At 41.2% G+C, this 20,467-nt stretch overlaps 1 protein-coding gene across 1 annotated transcript in view; it reads right to left on the reverse strand.

The window, feature by feature from the left end:
* Positions 1-17,984, reverse strand: part of NFIA (nuclear factor I A) — a 149,469-nt gene extending 131,485 nt beyond the window's left edge. Inside the window, exons 1-2 of the mRNA XM_085067314.1 lie at positions 17,773-17,984; positions 15,654-15,735 (exon numbers count right to left, since the gene is read on the reverse strand). Coding sequence (XP_084923440.1) covers positions 15,654-15,735; positions 17,773-17,984 — 294 coding nt within the window. The remainder of the gene's footprint in view (positions 1-15,653; positions 15,736-17,772) is intronic.
* Between the last annotated feature and the right edge of the window lie 2,483 nt (positions 17,985-20,467).

Genomic DNA, 20,467 nt, shown 5'->3' on the forward strand with positions numbered 1-20,467 from the left:
GCTGCAGAAACACCTATGGGCTGTTTCTGCATCATCTAGGAGAGGCTCATCCTTTATCCCTGCACAGAACCTCACTGCCAAGTCCAGGAGCACTAACTGTGACCAGGACCAATTGTGACCAGGACTAATTGTGACCAGGACTGCACCCAGGGCTGCCACCCTGCAGATCTCCATTTTGCTGAGCTCTGTTGAGGCAAAGAACAAAGAGCTCAGGATTTACTAGACCTACCAGGAGAGCAGGACAAGCACAGCACCTCAGTCTCCTGCCAAGTGTAAATCGTCAGAGCTCTGGCTCCAAAAGGCCGTAAATAAAAATGGAAAAAAAGTGTAAGGTAATTCTGTCCACTCTGTTTCATTCCAAACCTTTGAAGGAAAGAATATATTAAATGCATCTAAGTCCTTTAATAAATATGTGAACCACAGAAGAGTATGATTTAGACTTAAAATACCACCTTGGCTCTAACTACAGTGTCAATAATGCAACGTGGTAAGAAATGTAGTGTATTGGCCCAGTTTTATGTACAGATAATGGAACACATCTGAAAACTCCCTAAAACTAATGCTGAATGTGAAGAACAGCAAAGAGAATAATTGCTGCCTGAGTATTTATGTGCTCAGGACAGACTGGATCGAAACTCCCAGCTCGATTAAGTATTTCCTTTTTTACAAAGTGCCCCAAACTGACGCTCACTTGGGGCTCAGTTTCTTTAAAGAGTCCAGAAAAGGCTTCATCCTGTGAGCATCAGCAACTTTTGGGGCACACACAGACTTGCAAAGGATCAGCCTTTAAAAATATTTTCTAATTGATTCAACCATGATCCTGAAGATGGAATTTTATTTCCCTTTTTTCTTTTTTTTTTTGGGGTTAATTTCTTTATTTATTATGCACTTGAGGAGACTTCATTGTCCAACTATTTTATTATTTGCTACACAAAAAAATATATTTGTGAATGGCTCCATTATTTCGGCAGTTAGCCTTCTGGTGCACAGAAAGTTTCCCTTCTGAACAGGCACTCATTCATTCTGCTGCACCATTGTACACTTTATGGCTTGCCATACCAAAAAAAAAAAAAAAAAAAATTTATTTCTTTCAGTGCTCCTATTATTGTAATAATTTAAAAAGTGGCTTCCACTGTATTTATATCACATCACTTGGATAAAGGACTGCTACCCACAATATATCTAGTTATTTTCCAAAGTAGATTGCTCATTAAATATTGTATATAAAAGAGCCCTCTGAGATTCAGGATAATCCACACAGTGTTTTTTAGATATCTCTTTCTACTTAAATAAATAATTGTAATCATGAATGTGAACCAAGTACTGTGCTTATAAGGTTGAATTAATAAAAACTGAACTTTATATAAGCCTCAGCTACAGAACATTATGCTGGTGAAGAATTTCAGGTGCAAATAATCAGAGATTACTACACACCAGGGAATTCACCAGTGGTCATGAATACCCTCAATCTACTTGAGCGAGGTAAGCAATATATTCTCTAATATGATATAGTCCAGGCTCTGTTATTGTGTTTTAGAAGTTTTACTGAACTGAAAGATTTCTTTCTGTTCTACTCGTAGAGCAACCATTTCTTCAACTTGTGCATTTACAGGATGGAGAATATACCACATGCTCTCAAAATGTTTCTGTCTTTACTTCTCTAATTTCGAATTAGTGCTACAGAACTCAGCAAATGCTTTAAAAACAGTATGGGGGGAAAGGAAATAAATATATATAATGTCTCTGCATCTTCCCCAGTGTGGCTGACTCAGTCTAGCTGCTGCTAACAAATACAGATCCCAATTTAACTCTGGAAAAGTGGGGGTTTGCATCTTAATTATAATAGTTTCTCTCAGTGATAATTATGCACTGGGTCCCAGAATTCACTTAAACTCCTCTAACTGTAATGGTTATTTAGAATGTGGAGTGCTGTGTTACAGATCAGATCTGCAGCTAGATCTGGAATAATTCCATTAAAACCAGTGGAACTACAGAGATTTCAATCAGTTGTGGTATCACTATAAACCTCTTGTAAATAAAGCCTGCATTGTTAATGCTGTCACTGGTGAAGCAAATTCCATAACCCACAGATAACCTAGGCAAGCTGTGGCTGAACTGTACAAATCATCCCTTAACTTGTATTTAAAACAGAACTTAGTCACACTCATCCAGACTCCATGTGGAGTTGAATCCCACCTGAGTACAGGACATCACATATTTTCTGAAGGAAAAAAGGACACAAGTCTTAAAATTAAGATTACTAGAGTCATTAAAAGCAAGGAAGTGTCTGATAGGTGGAATGGCAGAAAACTTGTTTCTGATATTGTGCCTGAGGACAGGGATATAGTCTGTCCCTGGAAATCTCCACAAATCACTGGTATTTTCTTTTTTCCTTTTCCCCTTGGTTTCCTCTTCTCCTTTTCCCACTTCCCTACCCTTCCCTTCTGGGGATCACCCAATACAACCGGATTACTCAGGACACAAGACCTGTAGAGATGTTGAGTAACATAAAGAGAATGGCCTAATCCATTTACCACGAGTTTAATTTGGACTGTAAAACAGAAAATGTAAAACAGAAAAAATTCTTTCCAATTACAACTTCGGTTTGAAATCTGCAAACCCAAACTCAATCCTAAGCAACTCTGGTCTGGCGTAGACAGGTTATCCCAGGAATTGTACAGGTGTGAGGGTGAAGGGTAAAATATTTCCTTGTATGGAGGGGATATGAGATCAAGGAATTGTTAAGGACACAGAAAATTCCTGGGATTAAAACGTTTTCTGTGTGAAGTTCACCCCAAACCAGACTTTTAGGCAGACTTACATCACTCAGGAGCTGGAACAGGAGTGAGAGCTGCTCAGCCTTTGTGCTGCTCTCCAAAGAGGAGGAGAAGGCAATCAAGAAAGAGGGAAACACACAGCAAATGACACTGAAAAGGATGGATGAAAACACATCTCCTGATTTGGCTCCGCTCCACAGCTATACAAAGGACTACACTGTCTGGCAGCATTTGTATTTTTTTAATGTTCAAAAATACGCACTTAGAATAATTTTGCTTGATGGCAAATACTGAGGAGCACCTGTAAGCTCCCATGTAGGGCCTCACTGGAGAAACAGGTGTGACACTCCAAATCCTGCAGGATCACCTCTCCACCCACCTCTGTGAACAGAGTCAGGGAAGGGCATGATTTTAGGGAACACAATAATTCCTTTAAATATGTCCTTTAAAACTGAGGGTTGCACATCAGTAGGGCACTACCCAGCTGCCAATTTCATAGTGCAGCACTTTATTGATGAGGAACAGAAAACCTGTTTGGAAATCTTTAATGCTGCTGTCACCCTGTGTTTTTTCCACTCTAATTTTGCTTAGCAGTTAACTGAAATCCCCATATTGCTTTCCTCATTCAAACCAAAACCTCACAGCCCTAAGAAAACCACAGATACTGTAATAAGCCGTGACTCATCCAACATCACCCGAGTAGCAATTACACATTTTACTGTAAGGGTATCTAGGCCATCTCTACATCTAACATTTTATTGAGAATAAGGCCAAAACATATCACTTTCAGTATAGCGGGGAAAAGGAAGTTTTTGTGGTTAAAGCAAAGGCCAATGAGTCAGATGATGTGGGTTTTGTTTCCAGGCCTCACGCAGACTTCCTATGTGACTTCAGCTGAATCTCTTCGCTGCTCTGTGCCTCCCTTTTCACATCTGTATGAAGGATGTCAGAATGTCACATCCATTCATCTTGGTTTCTCAAATTTTTTGAGACATCTGGGTGGGACATGCAAAGTGTTATGATAACTACCATGCATCTGTTTTTCTGCTGTGAACAGAACCATTATCTGCTTCCGGATGGAGAAGAAACTCAGTAGAAAGGCCAGCCTCAGGCAAAAAAAAAAAAAAAAGATTTATTCTAGAGTACTGCCTTATCTCTGATTTGACCAGCACAATCACAAGTAAAATAATTCAAAGGATGCAGAGCACAGAGATTTGGAGGAGTAAACACTGACAGACCTCTGAAATCCCTTGACCTTACTCTAGATTGTTGCACTGTTCTGCATCAGATGCAGCAGCCTTTTTTTTTTAAATTTTATTTATAATTCATAGGCATATAATTAAATCTTGCACATTCATTTTGAGAAAGCACAATAGCTAAACCACTAACCCTTAAGCAGAGTCTAGCAGTGGCATTTGGAGAGTCAGCCACACTCTCTCACCTATGCTGGCAAACACATTACTCTGGCTGTGAAGGAAACCACAATGTGGGAAGGAAAGCCTACAAAAGAATGAAAACAGAAAGTGTCTAAGGCCTTGGCAGAAGGACACTAAATAAAATAGAGAGTGGTGACTCATTTTGGCAGTGAATCCACCTCAACCCCTTCAAAGGCTTTGGCAAGAGTCCTCGGAGGAGACCCCAGGCTTTTGCCAAGCCACAAAACACCACAATTATTATCGCAGCAGTCATCAACAAAACAGATTTTGTAAACTGACTTGTTGGCACATAGATTAAAGAAGCTATAAAAAGGAATAACAGCTGTTTGGGTTGCCCTATGCAGAAAGTTACTATATAAAAAGTACTTTTACACATATCATATATACGTACACACAGACACACACAGATGCACATGATGTGTACACGAAGAATATACAAACAAGCAGAAGTGCCAAAAGCTGCTGAAGGATTTCATTGCTGTTCGTGGGAGATAAATTTGCAGGTCTGAAAAGTTGTAAACTGAAGACCTGATCCTCTTCTCAGCTCCTACCGGTGTCACAATATTCACTGCGGTGTTTCATTAGTTTCAGCAGGGTTGTTTCCATTATACAAGAGTATAAAACGACATCAGAATCTAGAACTAATAATGGCTACTTAAAGGAAAGTACCACAGACCTAATTCCCCTCCTAAATCAAAGGAAAATTTACTGATGCGTAAATCAAAAGACAATCTTTACATGCAAGAGCCAAGCTAGTGTGAGGGATAAAATGGCCCAGAGATAATTTAAGATCAGCTACAAGTGTCCTAATGGCTCACAAATATTTCACATTCAAAGGTTATGTTCAGGTTTTATAAACTGTGTTTGAATATTTATGTAAATAAACAAACAGCCAACATTAGTAATTGAAAATTAGGATTGCAGCAGATGAGGGTTTGTCTACCTAAACCTCAAACACAAAGGCAAGAATGAACCCTTAAACTCAATTTAAAAAGTGGCAATGCACATTATGACATTATGCTGGTGTGCATGCTGTAGCTAGGTTTAGAATCTCCTAAACACTGCACTTTTTTATCTAAAGCAGATGAAACATTACCCTTGAAATTAACAGTTTTTCATTAAAGTGGCAGAGAGATGAAATTGAGAACATGACACCACTATCCTGTTCCAATCTTTCTTTAAAAGTCTTCACTGAGATTTTTAAACACTAAACAAGGTTCACTTTCAGTTTCTACACCATTAAAAAAAAAATTACACTGATAAGCAAGACTTTTCTTGATTTCTTTTCCCTCAAATTTGAAGTGCTCTAAATTTTGGTCATGTATAATATTAAAATGCCCTGAAAAATATTTTAGAGAATCTGGTATATAACTCAATTAAACTCCATGTGCCCTGACCAGTATCCAATACTTTTTTCAGAGGCTGTGTGTCTTAATCTCATGTTTTCACCACAGAATCCAGAGCTCAAATTACATCATTAAAAATAATACCCTGGTCTAAGGAAGTACTATGGATATATAGGCTGCCAATGAAAGAGGGTGAATCTGAATTAAAGGGATGTTTATATCCTCTATGAAGGCATAAAGGAATAGGTTATGGGAGAAATGTGGATATAAACAGCAAACATTGCTGCAAAAGACATCTGCATCTGTATGAATTTCCTCAAGCAAATGGGTAAAGGCAAAGTAGATTTTGGGGTCCTGCCATTCCTTGAGGAGAAATGATGTGGCCCATTGACCCAGCACTAGGGGAGGACGTGCAATAGCAGAGATGAAGCATTTGGATTTAGGTGTGGATCCTGCTGCTGGTTTAATACCTCCCAAATGCCGGGTGGAGGGAAGCTGTAGCATCACCTGGGATGATAATACTTGATTTTCCACTGTTGACTGAAATGGGGAAAATATACCGAGGTAATTCGAGACCCTGAAAACTCCTAACAGATGAAAGTTGACACGTGGGCTGAGAGTGAGACTATGAGAAAGGGAGTTTTTACTAATATAATCCACCTGAATGTAGGTATTTGCATTGAAAAAGAGCCTCTATCTACCATTCTGTTACTGTAACAACAAATATTTTCCAGCTGCATAGAGGACCGTTTAGTATTTTCAAAATTACTTGTCCTTAGGCAATCTGTTTAATTTCAAGTGCAATCCAAAAAAGTAGCTGGGACTATATTTACTGCTTGTATGCACAGGCAAGCATTTAGCACGGGGTGGTCAGCATATAAATACAAACCCATACATTTGAAGTTCTTAGATTTAACTATTTGCCTTTTGTTCTTATCTTTTGCTTTTTCCCTTTCATTTTTAGGGCCACCTTGGACTACATAATGCATTACACAGACACCGAATTAGCTCGCACGCCAGCAGAAGCAGTGAGTTTCACCTATCCAAGTATTTAAAAAGCTTGCAAGCACACACTGTCTCCTGTGCAGCCCGGAGATCCCTGTTGAGTCTATGCCAAGTCCCTGAAAAGTTGGACACTGCATCCGGTATTTACACTAAGCTAAAATTCTAATCAGCACTAACAGCAGTGTGTTTTAATTCACCCTTATGATTTTATTTCAATCTGCTAAGTAGCACAACTGCCAGAAAGAAACTGCTATAAACTCCAGTAAACAAATGCAGGGGGAAAAAATTATATATATATATATATGTATGTATATATATATAAAAAAATAATCTTAAACCTGTTGGAGATAAAGTTTGCACCACTTTAGACACGCAGCCCAAAAGGAAAGTCTGGAGCTCTGGTCAAAGCTGCTCTCAGCTGATTTCTTTCCAAATATCCTACCTTCCAAGCTGGGTTTTTTAAACTTTCTTTCCCCCCCCGACGTGTTTGGTACTTTTTAGCCAAGGAAGGAAAAGGCTGATGTTATTTTACACCGGCTATTTCACCTCACGTCCTCCCCTCGGCAGCTTTCTGCCAAGTGCTGTGAAACAAGAACACAGCAACTACTTGAATCTCTGGATGACACTATAAATCGTAGTGCCAAGAGGCCGCTGCCAAGTCCGGCATCTTCCTTACTTTGGGAAGGAAAACAAAACACACACACACACACGCACACAAAAAAAAAAAAAAAAAAATCGTCAGGAAAATTGTGAGAAGTTGGTCACCATTTTGGACCTGTTCAGTGCAGTCAGACCTTGGCAGCCATCTTACAGCTTGGCAACCATTTTGAGAATGTGCCTGGCAAGCTCTCAGAGCTCGCCGACACTGTTTCAACACAGCGCTGGTTAAATATAGTCCAAATTAAACAATACCGCGGAATATCAGGTAAACTCACCCTTCAGAAATCCACCCCGCAGGTGGTTATAAGTACATCTTTAAAGAGAGAAGGACACTGCGCTTTCCATGGGCACCTTAACCCTTTGCAGGGCGCGGTGCTGGCGAAGCCCCACCAAGGCACCCATGGGGGGTCCTGATGATGGGAACACAGTGGAATGAGGACCCTATGGATGTTGGGACACAGAAGACATGTTGCCTTTCATCACTGTTTAATGAGGCCCTGGGAACCCCACTGGGACCAAAGGGCCCTGCAGAGGAGGAAATGGGATGACAGGGGGATTGTACACAACAACACGTAAACCCGCAGCTGGCGTGTGAGGAAAAAAACTACTTTCGCAGCTTTAATTTCCTGACGAACTTTTCCATGTGCTCCTCTCCCAGAGACAAAAGGAAAAGTTTGAGGAGAAAAAAGCCATCCCGGCAGCCAGACATCTTAGGGAAGGCTGGTTTATTGAGAGAGCCCGATGGCGGGGCGAGCTATAAACAAACACTTCCCTTCTTCTCCCCACCCTGAGAGATCAGCGTGTTTTTGGACCAAACGCCCTTCACTGTGACAGTGCCAAAATCCCAAGGAAGACTTTGTGCCAGATGAAGACAGGCACGGTTGTCAGAAACTGCTCTGGCCCAGGAGTAGGAAAAGTGCCGTGAGGAGATGAGGGAAGAGCCTCAGTAGTGCTCCTTGGGGCCAGGGGGTACAGCAAGGTATTCCGGCCATATTTCTCCCAGTATTTTAAACAATCCCTTTGCTGAAGAAGTTCATTTTTCATATTTAATGTAGTGTAAACACATTTAATAACTTGAGGAGGAATGAGGGGGTGAGTGTTTTTACAGAACAAACAGTGCTATCTCCAGGACTGCTGCATTAAAGTTTAGTCTACATGAGGCTCTAACTCTGTCAGCCTATTTGAATAAAACTTAAAAGATAATATATGGGTAAAACTCAACACTTGGAAAACGGAGTGTGCAAAAAGGCAAATATTTGAAGGTACTAAACAGTATCCGAGTATTAAAATGACATTTTGGGGAAGTATTTAATATCTGAAGACAAATGTCTATTGGAAATGCTTACTACACACATTATATTCTGCTTCTTATCTTGAAATAATTTAGAGTGGAACAGAAAAGATCAAGTTTATGCTCTATTAGCATAAAGTTTAAACTATAAGGGGTTTTTGACCTTGAAGTCTGAATTAAATGATGTCTGGGATTTTTATTCTCCCTCTTTTTTTTGCCCTTTTGAAATTTTAATTTGGGGGGAAAAAAATTAAAAGCCAACTAATTAAGTGTAATTTCATAGTGAATGAAATAAATTAATTAAACCATAATTGAAATGACAATATTAAATATGAAAATATTATGCTGGAGTAGATCAGAATAAAGTCTTGACACTGCTGGATATCTTTTATATTGAAGGACAGTATCTGCAGCCGCATGACGTCAGCTGTGCAGGAATAGTTGGGAATGCATTGATAAATTGCTCCATCGATTCTGTTCTGCTTCACTTACCATAATTATAGCACAGTAATGGATGACATGAGTGATATATTTTTACTTTAGAGAAAAGCCAAGAGTTTGCCTGTTTCTTTATGAGATTAGACCAAATCCTTTCAATTAATACAGCATGATTGATATCTAAAAGTGTACTGGGGTAAGATACTCGCTTCATGTGCACATCTTTAAATATTATTAGTTAAATATTGAGATAGAATTCAAAGAGCAGTTTCAGTGCTTTAAATAACAGTGTCATTTTGGTAATATGAAAGATGTATCGTCACAATTTTCAAAGACTTTTCTAGGTCCTCTTTAAGCATTTTGATTTTCTTAGATCTAAAAATCACATTTGCAATTAATATCTGTGTAACGCAGGAAAGCTTAAGCATTTTCCTGGGAATCTATGGACGCCCTTCACTCTGAAATGCTTGCCAAGGCTACCAACAGAGATGCTGGGGGAAAGGCCGGGAGGATGGGATTGTGTTTCTCAAATATGTAAGGTCCAGACTTAGCTTTCAGCTCCTCTCCACTGAAGTCAACTCCCACTGAAGCCAACTGATGATGCCCATGTGTAGACCAAGGACAGAACTTCTTCTGGTGTGACTAAAGAGTGAGTTAAAGATGGATGTCTTATTGTTGCAGAGGAAGTGCCATGTGGTGAACATCCATCTATCCCTTCTCCAAATCTGCAGCAGAAGAATGACAGAAGCAACCTGCACGGCTTCCCCACCAATGACATGTTCTTCAGAAACAGAGAACCAAGTTACACAAGAAGCAAGGGGAGAAATGTATTCTTGTAGAGGAGATGTGACAAAAGATGAGAGCAGGTGAGGCAGAAAGACATCAAACCACTGTCATAAAAGCCAAATCCATGTTACAAAGATGCACAGGAGACGACTCTTGTACCACTGCTTGTAAGACTCAACAAATACAGAAAGGACCTGAACATTGCTCACAACTCAAGCTTCCCTCATGGGTTCAGATCCTTCATGGGAACAGAGAAAATGTATGTTGTAAAATACCATTTATGCAATAGTCTTACTATCTTAGCTGTTCTGGTCATGGAAGTGCTAACAAAAGAACCATGAATGGGAGCTTTTTAATCACTAAAAACTTTCTCCATCCATTGTACCTTCACGCTGAGTAACTTCTACATAGCAGTGAGCAAAGAAACTCAACAGTCATGGAGTTTTGAATGACGCCAAAAATATATATGGAGAAAAAATTATGTTACCAACATCTAGCCCTATCTCACACTGCATTTTTTCAGCACATAGTTCAAAAAACACCATAATCAATTTTTCTAAAAATTTTAACCTGTCCCCTCCCCCCAAGCAGTGAGCATCTAAGATTGATCTGTACTTCTAACTGTTGAATTCATCCCTTTCTCATGTTACAAAGGCTGTCACTGGAAATAAAGTGTAACTTGGGATGGCAGTGGCAGCTATCAAACCTCCTGACACATTAGAGCGTCTGAAACCCAGACACCCAAGGTTTACATCAGAAAACTCCAGCATGTAGCGAACAACTCAAAACCAACTATCGACCTTCCTATTGATTTCTGGTGGGGAAACCAAGACGAGAAAAGCACCAGAAGAGATAGGATTTCTTTTCCTCTCCTCATCGCTAACTTAGTGGCTGCCAAACTCAGGTCTTCTCAGGCTTAAGGCATCAGAGGTTTGTGTTGCAGCTAGCCAGGATGTCTGCCTAAGATAATTCAAGCTGAAAGCAGACAGTGTGCAGTGGGAGCTGATTAGCCACTGACTTCCAACGTGACCTGTCTCAGTCCCAAAAGAAGCTTCTTGACAGTAAGATATGAAGGCTACGGCACAGCTGAGAAAAAATGTGGTTATCTTTTCAGATGGTATTTGAGGACAGCTGACTTTATAGTTGTGCAATTTAGAGAGGTGCTTTTTGCAACTGGCAAGTCCCAAACTTGTCCCTTAAACTATTTGATCATATACTGCAACAGCAGGTTTAAAAGAAATTATTTTCAAAAACCAATATATATATAATTAGGATTAAATAAACCTTAAAACAATTCACACTATGGAAAGAAGGTGTTAAAAAGGCCATACATCTTTCATCTCCTTTTCTTCATCAATGCAATCAGTCTGCTGTGTGTTTCAGTAACTTTACTGAAAGTATTCTAGATTTGCATCCATGTAGCTGATGGCACTTTTGACCTTACATGGAGACTGGGAAAATAATAACTATAGGTGTGATTTTGATGATTCATAATTTAAAAGGAAATATCTCATGTTTGCTGCAGATCATCTGTTCCACTCATTATATTCATCTCTTAGCTAGTATTTTCATGTTTAATTTGGAGATTGCATGGCCCCAGTTCAAAATGAAAGCTTGGTTCTGAATCCCATGGATTTTGCAGCTGAATTTCAGCCACAGGAACACCCTTTTCCAATTATAAAGTGTATGTTTAGGGTGTAAATCCTAGTGCATATTTTATACTGAAAGTCATAATGTTAGCAAAGCACTCAAGAAACCTCTGAAAATCTTCCGTAAAAACCCGATGAGTTTGTTGTGAAAAGTCAGAAACATTTTCTGCCTTTAAAACCAGGACTGTGCTGCAGTTTCAGAGTTAGACCATCATCTGTTATTTTTAATTTGTTACATTAATGGGCTGCAAGGTCCAAAGTATCTGACATATCTGAACTCTTCTGCTGCTCCCCTTTGCAAAGCTCCAGCATTTTTTTACACAGCTCTGCAGGAACAGACCATAACGTCTGGAATGTTTTGATCTTATCTTAAGTTTTTAATAACTTTCTTCTTTATGTGCAACATATTTTACATGTTTTATTGCAAAACTCACTTTGCAGCTGTTTATTCACTTTAGAGGGTTCTGCTCATCTCCAGGTCCCTGAAGGACAAAAATTGAGGTGCCAGCTGTCCTGCCCCAAGCGGGTGCTGCCCAAGTGTGAGGCACCCCCATCTTCCTCCCTGGAGGAAGAGGAGGCAGAGCTCTGGGGCCATGGCCAGGACACCCGGGAGGCAGCTGCTCGCTGGGCAGCCCTGCAGACACTTTACAGCTGCCTTCTTCACAGCATTCCCAAGAAAGTGATGTGACTCCCCAGGCAATGAGTCCACCTTCTGCAATACCGGGATCAAGTTGCACTGCACTGGAAGAGCCAGGCTGAGTCAAGTCCTCAGGACTCTCTTTTTCACAGCAAGCAGAAAAATATGAGCACGTACATTCATAGAGCTGCACCAAACTATTATGTAAATGCTGCATGTCGGAGTGGGTATTTTAGTTTTATGGTGGGACAGCAGGAATAAGCTTATAAATCTAAGGCCCAGGGTCAGTGCTTAAGCAGCGATTACCTCTAAGCTTTACTTACACATTCTATTTTGGCCCAACAATTTGCAATGTATTTCTGGAAAAGAGAATAGTCCCTGCTCATTCCTGCTGGGACAGGGCACGTGGTAAGATGCATCTTCCTGAGATGTCTGGGGTGGCACCTAAGAAGGGCTGGCGGATTCCCGTCGGAGCAGTAAAGACGGCAATCTGCCTTGAGCCGCGGCGGGGATAAAGTAAATCTGCTCGGCTTCAGGCTGGCACTTTTTCTGGCTCGTGACACCAGCCTTCCTGCAGCCTCACCACTATCGTACAGCTCGTCATGACCCTCACCCTGACAGCTTTGCCTCAAGCCAAGATCCGTGACGGCTCCTTCCAAAACAAACCAAGACAAAGTTGCTCTGGAGCAATGTTTTTCCTGAACCGAGCACGACGCGACTTCGCTTCCACCCACGCAGTAACCCATCCACATGCCCAGCAGCCTGTGACCAAAGCGTAGAAAAATGAACGCACCCAGCCCTCCCGTTGCCAAAAGGGAGTCCAAAAGCTTAGATCAAGAGAGATAAATTATGCAGGAATTTCAAAGAGGTCTCAATGCAATTGGCAAACTATGTCTGCACACCTGCACACCCCCTTTTTTTTGAGGACATGAGTTACAGGTGCCACTTTAGTGGCTGCTGCCTGAAACGGGGTCGGTGTGCTTCTACTGGCATCACCAAGATCACAAAATAAGGTTGTAAAATAAGAATAACCTTTTAACAACACAATGTTACTTGAGGAATGAGACTCTCGGTACACAGAAGGTATCAGAAGGGATCATCAAAACATTACGATAGATACTAAAATGGAATTCCTGTTAAGATGCTAACTTACATTTATACATAAAAGCAACCTATTTAAAGCATGCTTGTTAAAATTCACAGTTATTTCACTGACAGGCATTCAGAGAGCATCATAATTAAGTTACATGGTAAAAAAGCAACAATTTAAAATAATCCTAAATTCATTATTTAATAGAAGTTAACAGTAAAGATTGAGAAGCAGCACATGTGCATTGCTGGATTTTGTACTCTAGTGGTAAAGACGGATATGACAGCGTGTTTGAGCAGAGGAATCGGAATGTTTGAGGTCTCCAGCTGCAGAGTTTCAGGGCTGAGTTACTGAGCACAGGCCAGAGATTACCCTAACTTGGTTAACCCAAAATCCCGACGGAGGGAGATTGCCATCCTGCCTGGCAGGACTCGCTGGGATGCACTCTCTTGAGTCTCTCATGAAGAAGAAACAGCTCCCTGTGACCACAATGATAAGCGTTATGCTAAATCCCCTTTTTAGCACTTTAGAAGTATGATTTCTAACTCTGCAAAGTCCAGACCATTTCCTAGAAGGAAAGACAGTAAAAAGCCTATATTTGGAAGCCATTCCTCTGCATACCCCTGTAAAAAGCAGGGTGAATACAGCCATAAAAAGGAGGGTCGATACATTTATCTGCTCTCTTTTTTCCTCCTTGGGCTGAGAGGCACATGAGAGAGAACGGAGCGGGATCAAGTCCAAAGAACTATCCTCTTTAAGGATACACTACGTGGTATCATCAGCGAGTCTCAGCCAATATTGGCTAACAGTCGCTGTCTGTTTGCCAAGCAGAAGTTTGCCATGTTAAACTGTCACTATAATGCCACCTTGAAGAGGCGTTATCATCACTCTTGCGATGATACACGGCAACCGTGAACGGAAACCGAGGCCGGAGCTCACACATCTGAGCAACAGACAATCCTGGTGCCATGGATAAGTAACCCAACAGACAGCCTTGCCTGCTTATCACTGCCACGATCCAGGAGCCCTCTTTGAATGGACATTGCAGGAAAAATTATACTGGTTTGTGACTTTATAATACGCCAAATTCTGAATTTTATTAAAAATGTTGAGACTACAGAAAGCCATTTCATTATTTCTCTAAATTTACTGCTTCCCTGCTCTGAATGTAGTACAGAAACACAATACGAAGCCACAAACTCTCTTGTGCATCTCATGGAATTGATACCAACGTAAAACATTGACAAAAACTAATTCCCACAGCCTTAGGATCTTCACAGGTAAAGGACAGTGAGACAGCCAGCACAGGGGCCACAAGGCAGGGGCTCGATTTCCCCTTTAACTCAATTTGCACTGGTATTGAATTAGGCATATAAAACCTGGGGAAAGGGGAGCACAACACCAGACAGAAGTGCTATATGCTGCTGCAGGCACGGCTCACCATATGGGAAAGAACTTACACAACGTAGCTGCACGGCACAGCCAGCGCTGCTGCACAGACTCCTCATTAACATGGCAAAGTTATAACACGAACTTACAGAACACAGAACCTGAAATTTGATTAGATACAGGGTGGGAACTTTTTTTATTTTTATTTAATAATGACTGTATAATATTGACCTTAGTAATTATAGGCTGGGAAGGCGAACTTCGCATTAACGGCACCGTATTGATTTTGCAAAAGTACAAAAGTACTTTTATGCCTAAGAAAGGTTCCAGTTACCACATTTGAATGACCTTGAGAGAACAGTGTCTTGGAGAACTGTATTCTTCATTCAGTACTGCTCCTAAGTGTACCCCTAACTGCTGCACTCAGAAGCCCTAATATTTAACAACCTGATAAAGCCTCCTCTGTAGTGCCCTCAGCTCTCTTTGACTCAATACTTTGCAGAGTTGGAGTCAACTCTAATGGGCCAAATGCAATTTAACTTATTAAAACAGTTTATTCAATATGTAGTACATCAGTGAATTAATATATTATTCACCAATATGTTCTGAACTATTTAGCCAGCTGTATGAAATGTTTCTAATACACTAGCTGACATTTTTTTAATTACACAAATACTTTGGGTAGCAAATAACTGTTCGCTATTTGGCAAGTCCTACAAATTATATACAGTTAATTATATTCAGGTTGGTATATGGGTTATAAATAACTGTGATAAAACTGATATCACTGCTGACAGAATTTTAGTGGAAATTGACATTTTTCTATACTGAAGTAACTGAGAGCTAGGAACAGAAATACTGCCTCCAGAAACACAACTGTAAATTAATAAATTGTGCATGTGCACAAAATGACTTATTATTTTAACACGCTACATATTTTTGCCTTCCATTCTTATTAATTTCATGTTTTGCCTTAATTTATATTCTGTTTGAGAACTGTTTTTCTTTCCTCTTTTTTCGCAGTGTTACTCAAGTTACTGACTTTAAAACTTTTTCACAGGCAGTGTAAGTAGAATTATACTTGCCTGTGAATCCCAAACTGAAACTATCAACTCTCAACCATGCAAATCTGTGTGAGCAGTCACATACTGCTAACTGGCACCCAAGACCTGGCACTGGTGGAGAACCTATGCACCCAAAAGTCTGGACCATGACAGGGCTGTCCAACACCCTGCAATCATTCACATTCACATTAAAGGTTCTCAGCTTTATAACAACCTAAAACTTGAAGACAAAATTCTAAGAAGTTGTGGAGCTAGTGATGTTTTCCATTAAAGTCCTAAACCACCCTGTGGAGCCAACCCTGGTTTGCCTCAGTGTAACCTCATCAAAATTTGTTTCAGGCTGTGCCTTCTGCGAAGAAAAACCCTACCATCTGCTTGGGGTTCGGCTACCCAGCTTCCTTTCCCGAGATTCCCTGAAGTAGCAACCTGAATATCACACCTGTTTATCACGACAACTCTCTTTAACAGATCCTTCTGTTTCCCTGTCCTGACTATTGTATCTGTTAGCATCCTGCGGCAGGCATGGGGAACATGACCCCTTCCTGTACATGAGGGAAGAGGCTGAAATTTTTTAAGCCACGGTGATGTAGCCTGTCACCAGGTGTGGATTAGTTGTTCCAAGTCAGTGCATGTCACAGTGCTTTAAGGATGTGTGGAGGCGTGATGAAATTCAACACAACAACATAGATCCTCAACTTACCACATCCTCGTCTCAAACGGTCATGCCTGGAGGGACCATTTCCCATGTTATGGTATGTAGTAAAATACAAAAACAACAACAAAAAACCCCCAACAGAACAAAACAAGACAAAAAAACCTAAGGGAAAATGGATACCTTTTGTGAAAGAGCTATTACTAAATGGAAAACCAGTAGGAAAAAAAAAGGGGGGGAAAGAAAAGAGAAAAAAAGAGAGCACATTCTTCAGTAGGGGAAGTTTCTCCTGTAAATTGGCAGTGAATCAGTTACTAAATGACATGCCTAAAATCAGGTGGTGGATTATTGGAAATGAAATCTTTGTCCCAGGAAAGCCAACGGCAAAAATCCTATTGATTTCAATGGGACAGGGTTGTCTCTCTGGACTTAACAGTCAATCATGCAGAATTGGCAACGGCGTCTGAACATCCCTGTTTGTTATTAGACCACGGAAATCCGTATTAGTTTGCTTCATCTGCACTTGTGACCAGTGCACCAGCACTTTTTTTGGCATGGAGGTGCAAATAAGCAGAGTGGGTTCAATTTTTCAACCCAAGACACATGAATGAGAGCTTTGCTCTTTCTCCCAAGCATTTCAGAGTCCATTTTCCCCCTGAAAGGCATGGGCAGCCTCACCGCTAATGGGAGTGCTGTGTTTACAAGCAGAGGGGAACTAAGCCCTTAGTGTTTTTGCATATTTGCAATACATTATGTGGTTGGGATGGGAGGAAGGTTTGTTGGAAGAGGAAGATGGCGAGAAATGGTGGAAGAAAAAGAAATCTGGTCCTCAGAGGGTGGTATTACTGTGGAGTATACACAGTTCTTATTTTTCTCAGTCCTTTTCGCAGAAAAGCTTTGTCGAGAAACAATCAAACTAAACTGCGGATACTTAACATTATAAATATAATACCGTAGTATAATGCTCCCATTTAACAACTTTTCACGAACAACCTTTCAAAATTTAAGTGCTTGGAAATTCTTGGATGACAAAGCTGCTATTTACGACTAATCTTTTTATCTGAAAGCAAGAGCGGGTCCAAATAAATAAAAAGACAATAAGAGAGTAACAATGTAGAAAGAATGCGGGTGTGCGCGATGCACACCCACGCCGAAAAACAAGAAACAGATTTACAATGGCAAAGCGTGTGATAGGAGAGATACCATTAATATGGGGCCTGAAGCCTATCACTTAGATTAAATATTATATGGAAATCGCCACAGATTGATACAAGGCTGAGTAAACAAACGATACAAACTGTAGTGGGTATATTTGTCCAGCCATGTATTAGTGCAATACACAAAATGGGACCCAGTGAACGCTTAAAGTGAAAATTTGTGACCTGTTAGTATCCCCAAAATGCCCATAGAACATTATTCTCCCTTTTAACCTTAATTTTTATTCTCTGTCTCAATTTCTGCTCTGCTTCTCCCATCATAGCCCAAGTTACCTATGCTGACAGCCATAGCAGGCCAAGGTAGCACAGATGGGGCGGCTGCAGCTGCATCTCACCTGCCAGACTGCAAAGCCCACCGGGACACTTTCCCACTCCCTTTATGTCTGTCTTTGTGCATTTGCAACAGCGCCTTTCCCTGGGCCTTTATCGAACATGTCACCGACGCCGCGCGACTCTGACGCTCCGCTAATAAGTCACAGATCCGCAACGTGGTTCCTTCATGGAGGAAACCCAAGACGGGCCTCCCCAAAAAGTATACCTTGAGCATGTCAGCGTGGGCTCTGATTTAAAGCAATTCAATATGCCTGGCTCCCCAAAGGCAGCACGCCTGTAGGGACAAAGAATACCTCAATGCAACTCAACAGCAAACCCTGCTGGATTAAATCGCAGCGCCGGTGGGCTCCACGTTTGATCTCGGGCTGCCTTTGTTGGGAGCGGCGCGGGCGCAGGTGGCGGTGCGGGAGCAGCCCGGCTTTCAAAGCGATGGGAACAATGTGCGACGAGCCGAGCGCGGCAAAACTTCCCTCGTAAAGTTGCTCGTTTCGGGCTTCATGGGAAACTTGGCAAAGTTTCCCTCGGGGCCCAATTTTTCTTTTTTTTTTTCTCAAAAGCCTTAACCTCCCTTCCTTTGTTTAACCTTCAGTTTTGTGCCTAAAAAAATAAGGGAGGGTGTCAGTTTTTCCATGCCCGGCTTTGCAGGCTGTGAAAAAAGTCCTGCTGCCACCTGAGCGGGGGATCGGACTGGAGGCAAGATGCCTGCATGCTCTCACTTACTTCCACGAATAATCCCACCTGCAAACGGAGAAGTTGGGTTTCAAATATCAGGCCCTCAGGTTCATGGATCTTTTGAAATGAAGCTGTGTCAGATTTATGGCTTCGGTGTGCTAAGGGAGGAAACCGTGGCCATTTTGAGCGAGTTCTGCCTGGAGCTTTCCGATCTGAACCGCAGGCTCCGCTTCCAGATCGGAGCACAGAAAGTTTTTGTAGTGTGTGCGCTCGCCAAAAAATACGCGTCCCTCCGTAAAGCGAAGCAGGCAGAGAGCACATGTCCCAGAAAAACACGGCTGCCTTCCCCAGCCCGCAAACACAGCTCTCCCACCGTATTTACCAACAGCTATAAAGCGAGGGAAAGTCCCCACGTTATCCCATTCCCGAACTCCTTTCCACTAAAACAGAAGACAATTCGTGCAGACTGCACACCCTTTACTTTGGATGCAGTTAAAGATTTTGCTGGCTGCTGCACCAAAACTTCCCATGCTGTGTTTACTGAATTGAATATAATCTTTTTTTTTTTTCTTCCTACCTTAATTTCAATATTTAGAATAGCTTAATTATATCTGATATCTACTAAATGTTAAATTGCTGCCATGGATACTGTACTTGTTTTAGGCTTTGCCCACAACCCAAAATGTAACTAAAGATTAATAGAATGCTGAGATATTTTTGGCTGCGAGTGAAATTTAATGAATAAACATTTAAATAAATTACCCCAATAATGAAACAATATGCCATTAACGCCTGAGTTATGCTAAATGCTTCACTTCTCTTACAATTCATGCAAATACTCGGGAAAAGAAATTATAGTGGTGAACTACATTAAACAAAATCCTGCCTAAACCCCACCCGTAAAACAGTATCTCTACAGTATTGGGAACAAAAACTGTGGCTTGTCAGTCAAAGTGTCTAACTATGGCATATGGGTAAAGGTTTCAGTCTGCTATCTCCAGACTCATCTTATGGCCCGGGTTCAACGCTGCTGAACCGCTCTCTAGACAAAAGGCGAACTCATTGAAAATGGGTGCTGCGAGCTGTCTGGTCAGGGCGGCCGCGCAGCCTGCGTCTGGATGCACACAAACTACTGGCATGGGGGAAACGCAGCGCGCTTTGGAGGGCTTTAGAGTTTCCTAAGAGCTGAAAAAGAAGCAGCCTGAAGGTTAAAGCTGGCTAGTCAGAATGGCATACTTGGCTGCATATATAGCCAGGTGGCCTGGGCATATTGGCAAACAACTGGCAAACTGCCCAATACATATGGCTTAGATTGCTTTGCTCTTCCCATGAAGCCTTCTTAGACTCTTGAGCAAGCATTCATTTTAGAGCAAAACGCATCCAAGTGTTAAATAAAATCATCCCCCAAATATACTGCATGTAACCTCTTCCTTTAAATAAGAACGAGATAAGTATATTAAAATAAACTAACGATATTTTTTAATGAATACTTGCATAAAAGTGACACACCCCCCCGGCCTTTCTCTAAGTGGATCTGCCCTTACTTTTGTTAACTCCTCAAGTACCAAACATGCCATTTTTCCACACGTACTCCTTTTGAGGGATAACTACTCATGACAGTATTTAAGCTCTTAGCACACCAGAACTTGCATTTGTGGTGAGGTGTCAGGCGCTTGAGCAGCTCTTTAGCTGTGTCCTGTGCTGCTGCCACCACACAGATGTTCAGGGCTTCTCCCAGTTTCCCAGCTACTCCGTGGCTTAAGCAGATAGTTGCCTTTATTAAATGTTAAATCACATTTTCCTCTTGAAGAGTGCTTTCTCTTAAAAACTTTCAAGTCAAGTCCCAGTAGAAATTTAAAAATTCAAGCGACGCACTTGACACATACTCCAGAGCAAGTATATGTTTAAGCATCAATCCTACAGCGCAAGTCCTTGTGCTAAGGCTAGTGTAAATACTGCATTAAACATTCACAACAGCTTTGGGGAAAGGGCTAAACATATTTAAACAATTAACACATGCTGAAC

Source organism: Lichenostomus cassidix, chromosome 8 (assembly GCF_008360975.1).
Source record: "Lichenostomus cassidix isolate B80296 chromosome 8, HeHo_3.0, whole genome shotgun sequence".
Taxonomy (NCBI): Eukaryota; Metazoa; Chordata; class Aves; order Passeriformes; family Meliphagidae; genus Lichenostomus; species Lichenostomus cassidix.